The sequence below is a fragment of the Squalius cephalus genome (assembly GCF_949319135.1).
Source record: "Squalius cephalus genome assembly, chromosome: 14".
Classification (NCBI taxonomy): Eukaryota; Metazoa; Chordata; class Actinopteri; order Cypriniformes; family Leuciscidae; genus Squalius; species Squalius cephalus.
The window spans coordinates 8,405,489-8,414,599 of NC_137135.1; the positions used below are offsets into that span (position 1 = coordinate 8,405,489).

At 43.7% G+C, this 9,111-nt stretch overlaps 1 protein-coding gene across 4 annotated transcripts in view; it reads left to right on the plus strand.

Annotated features, from left to right (window-relative positions):
- myot (myotilin) overlaps positions 1–9,111 on the plus strand; it is a 33,864-nt gene that overhangs the window by 22,155 nt on the left and 2,598 nt on the right. For all 4 annotated transcript variants that reach the window (XM_079891817.1, XM_079891815.1, XM_079891818.1 and 1 more), the window contains exons 12-16: positions 1,756–1,793; positions 3,195–3,324; positions 3,570–3,777; positions 6,657–6,822; positions 7,850–7,983. In XM_079891817.1, the coding sequence (XP_079747943.1) occupies positions 1,756–1,793; positions 3,195–3,324; positions 3,570–3,777; positions 6,657–6,822; positions 7,850–7,983 (676 nt within the window). The remainder of the gene's footprint in view (positions 1–1,755; positions 1,794–3,194; positions 3,325–3,569; positions 3,778–6,656; positions 6,823–7,849; positions 7,984–9,111) is intronic.

The window sequence follows — 9,111 nt, forward strand, 5'->3', positions numbered from 1 at the left end:
CTCTTCGACTCGTTAAAGACCTCTCTAGCTGCAGCATTCTGGATCAGTTGCAGAGGTTTGACAGTGCAAGCTGGAAGACCAGCCAAGAGAGCATTACAATAGTCCAGTCTGGATAGAGCAAGCACTTGGACAAGAAGTTGTGAAGCATGCTCTGATAGGAAGGGCCTGATCCTTGTAATGTTGTATAAGGTAAAACTGCAGGACAGGGCAGTTCTTGCAATGTGGTCTGTGAAATTTAACTGACCATCAATCACAACTCCAAGGTTTCTGGATGTCCTGTATGGAGTTATGGTTGATAAACCTAGCTGAATGGAGAAGTTGTGATGAAGTGTTGGGTTGGCTGAGACCACAAGTAGTTCTGTCTTTGCAAGGTTTAGTTGAAGGTGGTGGTCCTTCATACAGCAAGAAATGTCTGTCAGGCAGGCTGAGATGCGAGCAGCTACCGTCGGATCCTCTGGTTGGAATGAGAGGTAGAGTTGTGTGTCAACAACATAGCAGTGATAGGAAAATCCATGTTTCTGAATAATAATAGTAATAATTCATTACATTTATATAGAGCTTTTCTCAGCTTTATAAGTGCTTTACATAGAAGGGGGAATCTCCTCAACCACCACCAATGTGCAGCATTCACCTGGATGATGCGACGGCAGCCATACTTGACAGCGAATGACAAATCCTAGTGATGACATGTAGATGAAGAGAAGTGGTCCAAGCACTGAGCCCTGAGGCACACAAGTAGCTAGATGTTGCGACTTGTTCACATCACCCCTCCACGACACCCTGAAGGACCTTCCAATTCTTAGCATAATCAGAATAATGAAAATTGCATGTATACAGGAGTGAAGAGGTTTGCTCTGTCATGTAAACATCTTACTGCTATTAAGTCCTTACTCTGATTATTGAGAATAATTGTATTATTTGTGCACATGTAAACATAGTCATTGTGACTTAACCTCTCTTGGTGATGGCCGATTGACCTGTCCTTTGTTTCCTCATTGAAAGGAGAGCAGGAAAACAGATCAATCACCTGATTAAAGTGGGCAGGATTAAGGCAAAGTATAAAGTATAAAGGCCTGGGTTTATTTCATTTTACTTTACTACAGTTACTTTCATACTCAATTGACTGAGAGTGGATGGATGCGCACAGTAACAAGTCAGTGTCGTAAACAGTTTTTGGAACCATTTGCAAAGTTTATTACATTCATAAACAGAACTAAGTCCAAACTCAATCCAATAATCAACGTAATATTCTAGGACTCAAAGACTCAGTAAAGACTTAAAGACAAGCAGATCAATCCAAACAACACTCTGTAACATGTGCCTTCAAAAGACGAAATGCTATGCAGTGGCAATGGCTTTATACCCTCAGTGCTCATGATCTTGTGTGTTATATAGAATCCATGTTACATGATTAATCTTACAGTATACTTAAATAATGCCACAAGCGAAGCTAAAACACCTGGTACTCAAGAGTGGCAGTTTATGCAGCTATACTTTGTTCCCATTTGTTACCATCACTCTAGTTGTCTAAAGCAGGAATTTTCTAAGCCAGAGCAAATAGATAACAGCCTCTACGTGGGCCTAAAATAGCATGTGTACAATCCATGTTCTCTTCAGCTATCCTGTTCATCATGATGCTATTATTATAATACCACACGTGTACATACACTATAAGGCCTCAGTTCCCTTAGTTTGTCTGTCTATTTTATGTTTAATATTATTCAAAATAAATTATTATATGCACTATTCTAACAGCCAGGGTCTCCAGAAGACCACCACCCTGGAGGAATATGGTAAATGTCATTTTGCATTAGGAGTATCAGTTTGGAGTTTGCATCTGAAGTTCATGAGTGCATGTAGACCTAACAGTTCTGACACCTGAATGAATACTGGCTGACATTTGTGAATGCAATAAATATCGAATGACAGTAACACTTGATGGTTCCCTTTAGACATTCTGTCGACTAGAAGTACCTATAAGTCAACTAACTCTCACTAGATTATCAGTAGACGGTCTGCTTAATATCTGCCATAAATTTATTTTGATGCTCCCCTTAAGACATTCTGCTGACTACAAGTAACTTTGCAAGTACATCATGTCAACTTATTTTACTAACCCTAATCTAACAGTCTACTAATACTCTAATGAGAGTTAGTTTACATGTAGGAGCAACATTACTTATAGTCAGCAGAATGTCTTATGGGGACCATCAAAATGATCAAAGAGTAACCTGAATGACTTTTCATTTTGCACAAGCCGAGACATGTGCAGACTTTGTTACTTTGCTACTGTGCTACTGTTGTTTTTCCAGATAAACTTAACTTTGCAATGTGTAAATGTCTTTTTATATTTATATATTTAAGATCTCCTATATTTATATTTATTTAGGCCACGCCCACGGGGGGTTGGGGGGGGGGGGGGGTCAGTCCAACCTCCATTGACTTTGTATTGTGTGAAGCTGCCTCCTTGTCATTTTTGACTTTCTTACAAAAGTGGATACAATCAATTGAAACAGGGCGCAAGGTGTCATATTACTCTGAGAACTACGCCCACTGGAGGGGAACGTAATTGGCAACAGGGATTGCTTAGCTTACAGTAATATAATATATAAACTCATTTTTGAATATTTGGCTTACCAGTGACAAAATGTTTACTGCACACGTTGTGTATTATAGTGCATACTGAGTGTCAGGATCCCACAATGTACCCATTCGTTCCAGCTGATGCTTCACGTCTTATTGCCTGTATCCACTTTTGTGTCCTTAAACGCTTGTTTTTTGGTGTCGACAGCTTATAAAAACTTAGTTCTGGGTTTTTTAGCTTGTTTGCTGTGCACCTTGTCACAAAGCAGCTTTTAGACATTGTTTTGTTTTTGTTATAAAGCAGGCAGCTTCACGCAATACAAAGTCAATGGAGACGGTTGGATTGAAAAAATTATTGGAAAAATTATTTGTCAATGCTTTTGCTTTCTCTCACAAATGTTTTGCATTCCTTCAAGAAACTTTGCGTTCGCTTGCAAAGAGCTCAAAACATTTTGCGAGTGAATGCAAAGTTTCTCGAGTAAATTCAAAGGTTTTGCGAGCGAACGCAAAGTTTCTCGGGGGAACGCAAAATTCTTATTTTCCCTCACATCTCATATTTTTCACTATGTCCCTTTAGGGGCTCCCTAAATTTCCACCATTTTTTTGTGCAGGTCCAGAAGAAATCGTTCTGGAGGGGACAGTACAGAGACCACCCAAGAGAAGTGTTTTGCTCCTCGTTTTATACAAGTGCCACAAGATTTTACTGTTGAAGAGGGACGATTCTGCAGGATTGATTTTAAGGTAGGGATGAAACAGTTACCGGTTTATAAACCATGATAAAAAATTCCCGACGATTTCGGTTTAAATTTTTTACTTCTCATTAAAACCGTATATTTATTATCATGATTTGAAAAACTCGCTGTAAATACCATTCAGCATTAAGCAAAGTTAGAAACAGTTTCAAACAGCGTAGGTTTTGTGTGAAAACATGATGGAAGGCAGAGTGCTGAGAAAAACATTTCGCTTTTCCTTATTTTTTCCTGCAGGTTGTTGGTTTGCCAACCCCAGATATTTCTTGGTATCTGGATGGGAAACCCATCCGACCTGATGATTACCATAAGATGCTGGTGTGTGAGAAAAGTGTCCACTCCTTCATTATTGAGATAGTGACCATTCATCATGCTGGTGTTTATGAATGTGTAGCAAAGAACCGTGCTGGAGAGAGCCACTTCACCGTGCGCTTGGATGTGATTGGTGAGCTGTCTTTTCTTACCTGTATAACATTAAGAGTAAAGTTATATCTTCTCTAATAGTGTGCTTGTGTTGTAATATTTTTTTTATTTCTTTATTTATTTCATATAAATATGCATACTTCATAGATTCATTAAATAGCAAACACTGCCATAGAAAAGGATTTGAATGCTTATGCAATATAATTATTGAATTTTTTTACTGAATTTGCAATGTTTTCACAAATCAGATTTTTGCTTTGTCATTATGGGTTATAGAGTGTAGTTTGATGGAAAAAAAAACAAACCAAAAAAAAAAAAATCTTACATTTAAAGCATCATAGATTCAGGTTGCAACGTGAAGAAAAATCGAGGGTTTCCAGTCATTTTATCAGATGATGGAATGTTTGATCATTTTGATCATGATTTGTTTTTCCACTGCATTTGTGCATTGGTAACTACCCTGCATCCATCCATACATCCATCCATCTTCTTCCGCTTATCCGGGGCCGGGTCGCGGGGGCAGCAGTCTAAGCAGGGATGCCCAGACTTCCCTCTCCCTAGACACTTCCTCCAGCTCTTCCGGGGGGGACACCGAGGCGTTCCCAGGCCAGCCGGGAGACATAGTCCCTCCAGCGTGTCCTAGGTCTTCCCCAGGGTCTCCTCCCGGTGGGACATGCCCGGAACACCTTCCCGGGAAGGCGTCCAGGAGGCGTCCGGAAAAGATGCCCGAGCTACCTCAGCTGGCCCCTCTCGATGTGGAGGAGCAGCGGCTCTACTCTGAGCTCCTTCCGAGTGACCGAGCTTCTCACCCTATCTCTAAGGGATCGCCTAGCCACCCTGCGGAGAAAGCTCATTCCGGCCGCCTGTATCCGGGATCTTATCCTTTCGGATCCTTTTATCCATAGGTGAGAGTAGGAACGTGGATTGACCGGTAAATCGAGAGCTTCGCCTTGCGGCTCAGCTCCTTCTTCACCACGACAGACCGGTACAGCGACTGCATTACTGCAGAAGCTGCACCGATCCGTCTGTCAATCTCCCATTCCATCCTTCCATCACTCGTGAACAAGACTCCAAGATACTTGAACTCCTCCACTTGAGGCAGGAACTCTCCACCAACCTGAAGCGGGCAAACCACCCTTTTCCGACTGAGAACCATGGCCTCGGATTTGGAGGTACTGATTCTCATCCCAGCCGCTTCACACTCGGCTGCAAACCGTCCCAGTGCATGCTGAAGGTCCTGGTCTGATGGGGCCAGCACGACAACATCATCCGCAAAGAGCAGAGATGAAATCGTGTGGTCCCCCAACCTGACACCCTCCGCCCCCTGGCTGCGCCTAGAAATTCTGTCCATAAAAATTATGAACAGAACCGGCGACAAAGGGCAGCCCTGCTGGAGTCCAACATGCACCGGGAAGAAGTCTGACTTACTGCCGGCAATGCGAACCAAGCTCCTGCTCCGGTCGTACAGGGACTGGATAGCCCTTAGCAAAGGGCCCCGAACCCCATACTCCCAGAGCACCCTCCACAAGACGCCGTGAGGGACACAGTCGAATGCCTTCTCCAAATCCACAAAGTACATGTGGATTGGTTGGGCAAATTCCCATGAACCCTCCAGCACCCTGGAGAGGGTATAGAGCTGGTCCAGTGTTCCACGACGGGGACGGGTAGTTTCTTGACTACCTCGGTGACTTCAGCTTGGGTGATGGACGAGTCCACCTCCAAGCCCTCAGCCTCTGCTTCCTCAATGGAAGACGTGACGGCGGGATTGTCGACCACAAAGTCGATCATCGACCTCCGGCCTAGGGTGTCCTGGTGCCAAGTGCACTGATGGACACCCTTATGCTTGAACATGGTGTTTGTTATGGACAAGCTGTAACTAGCACAGAAGTCCAATAACAGATCACCACTCGGGTTCAGATCAGGGGGGCCGTTCCTCCCAATCACGCCCCTCCAGGTGTCACTATCGCTGCCCACGTGGGCGTTGAAGTCCCCCAGTAGAACGATAGAGTCCCCAGTCGGAGCACTTTCCAGCACCCCTCTCAGAGTCTCCAAGAAGACCGGATACTCTACACTGCCGTTTGGCCCATAGGCGCACACAACAGTGTGAGACCTATCCCCGACCCGAAGGCGCAGGGAAGCGACCCTCTCATTCACCGGGGTGAACTCCAACACATGGCGGCTGAGCTGGGGGGCTATAAGCAAACCCACACCAGCCTTCCGCCTCTCACCATGGGCAACTCCAGAGTGGTGAAGAGTCCATCCTCTCTCAAGGAGTGTGGTTCCAGAGCCCAAGCTGTGCGTGGAGGTGATCCCAACTATCTCTAGTCGGAATCTCTGAACCTCACGCACAATCTCAGGCTCCTTCCCCGCCAGAGAGGTGACATTCCATGTTCCTAGAGCTAGATTCCACGTCCAGGGATCGGGTTGTCGAGGCCCCCGCCTTCGACTGCCGCCCGATCCTCTAATCACCGGCCCCTTACGGTCCCTCCTGCAGGTGGTGGGTCCACGGGAGGGCAGCCCTACGTCGCTCCTTCGGGCTGAGCCCGGCCGGACCCCATGGGGGGCGACGTCACAGTCCTCAAATTTATAGGCAGCATAAGGGTTTTTGAACCGCTCTTAGTCTGACCCGTCACCTAGGACCTGTTTGCCTTGGGAGACCCTACCAGGGGCATATAGCCCCAGACATCATAGCTCCTAGGGTCGTTCGGTCACTCAAACTCCTCCACCACAGTAAGGTGGCAGTTCAAGGAGGGGCTACCCTGCATATTAAACAATAACCACTGTCTTACCTAATACAACATAATTACATGCAACACAATACATTAGTGGCCACCGTTCCACAGACATTATATGACACAATGATTGTGAAAATACATGTAACTGTTGACTGTATCTCCTCAGCTCACGAACAGTTGTGTCCTCCCACGTTTGTGGTGAAGATGAGGAACTCTCGAGCTCTGGAGGGAGACGGCGTCAGGTTCGAGTGTAAAGTGACTGCGTCTCCAACCCCTCAGCTGTACTGGAAGAAAGACAAGGAAATGCTGCGGATTGACCCCATGAGAATGAGGTCTGTGTCACCATTATGGACACTTATTTTGATATTCTGTTTTGTTTCTCTTAGTTCCTATACAGTATCCCTGCCCTGTTTCCTTCATTAGGGTTAGGGTTAGGGTCTGAAAATGTCCTCATTTGTTCCTGTGGTTACATTATTTGCACCTGTCATTTCCATGGTTGTTAATTTATTTCCTGAGTACTGTGATTAAATACTGTTCTTTCTGAGACCCTTTTTCAGCTACTACACATTGCAATCTGACAGTTTTACACACTTAAATGACAATTTTTGATCCATTTTGTGTGCTTTTGGGACAACTACTTAAAGAAAACACACAAAGAATGAAAAATATTCTTTCATTTAGTCACTAAGTCATTCCACACCTATGGCTTTCTTTCATCTTGGGAACACAAACGCTATATTATAAAGTTATTTATCTGTACAAAGACAAAACAAAAGCACCATAAATGAAGTCCATCTGACTCACATGCTACGTTCCCAGTCTTTTAAAGTTTAAAGCTTTGTGTGAGGAACAGGACAACATTTAAATCCGTATTCACTAACAATTGTCCACTCCTCCTCCTCTCAAATCTCATTTGCATTCACATCCTCTCATCTGTCACAGCGCATCTTAATGTCAGTAAAATGTCAGAACAAATGCTTAATCTGTTAATAATGTCTTAGAGCTGACCATCTCCATTCACCTACACTGAATGGTACTCAATTATATTACATAAAATAAGTAATTTTGCTGCATAAATTATGATCTTTCTTGAATTTTCCTCCAGTCTAGTGCACAAAAAAATATATATTCAGAAAGCATTTACTGAAATCAGAGAGAAATCAAGACAATGACCTGATTCTGAACTTTTAAAAGACATTCCCATAGATTTTAATTGAAGATATTCCCATGGTCATAATGTTAGAGATTCTTCCATGAGAATCTTGAGAATTTTAGCCTAATTGTCTGTACAGTAAATGATAGTTAGATGAAAGCTTCATAAAGCAGTCTCTGTTGACATTTGCATGTTTGGTATGTCAGTCTTTCTCAGGACAGTTCAGGAAAGCAGTGCCTGATCATCGATCCGGTGATAAAGTCTGATGCAGGCTGGTACACTGTATCCGCCATTAATGAAGCGGGAATGTCCATATGCAATGCCAGGCTGGATGTGGCCAGTAAGTGCACGTCCTCTATTTAGCTTTTTATCTTGACACTTGTTTGAAAGTTTGTGAGTGAGTATTATTTTGCTTTTTTCTGAACTTTTGCTTAGATGCTTTTCATTGGCATAGTAAAACATTTTTTATTGATAAAGTTAAAAAGTATATGAATGCATAATGATTTGTAAATTGTGTAGGAAGGTGCTGTAAATGGTCACCATTTATTTTCCATTTTTTAATCACATTTTACATAGCCCTGTTTGACAAATGAATTTATAAAAGTACAAACATTCCAAGTTGTCTTTCAATTAAAGGCGCAGTAAGTGATTTCTGAGAAAAACTTTTGATATTTGATATTGAGTTCACACGTACATGAAATCAGATATAGTAAATTTATGCTTATTTGGCATGCTGTCCGGGGGAAATTTGGCCCGAACCGAGTGCTCCCCCCCCCTTGACTGGGATAGAAAACCAGCCAAGAGTGAGGTGATGTGGTGGTTGCTGTGAAACTGTCATGGGACATGATGAGGGAAGGCTATATTTATACCGGCTTCCTCTTGTGCTGATTGGTTGATTACCTGACCGTGCTCCTCCCGAACTTTGTTACATAAACCTTCATTTGAAATCGACACCCAAATAAACATACCCCTACCCATAAGAAACACACCCCTCCCTTCATTGCTCTGGCCCTGAAATAACGAACATGCTATGCAACACAAGCAGCGATCAACGAAGTCCGGAGTATACTTCATTTTCTGCGTTCCCCTCCTTTTAAAAAGAGCCAAATGACATCCAGTCCCCCTCTCAATATGTAATGGTTGGAGCTTGACCTAGTCCAGCTCTACCTCTGTGGATCTAATGGGTGGAGTTATGTTTAGCGATAGGGTTATGGGTAGGGTTAAAAAATGGTGGGACCATGTAGCGCCACCCATTACGTCCAGCAAGGAGGAGCTGGACATCAAGTGACACCAATTAGCTCTGCAGTGAACAGCCTCTCGAAAAATGTGTTAGGCGTGTGCGTGTAACCGGTCTTACTCAACCCACTCCAAGCGGGATTCGAACTGTGGCCTCTGTCGTGGGAGGCGGGCGCTCTATCAAGGAGGCTAAAGACCGCAACCTCTAGCATCAGTCGCTGGTGCACCTCTT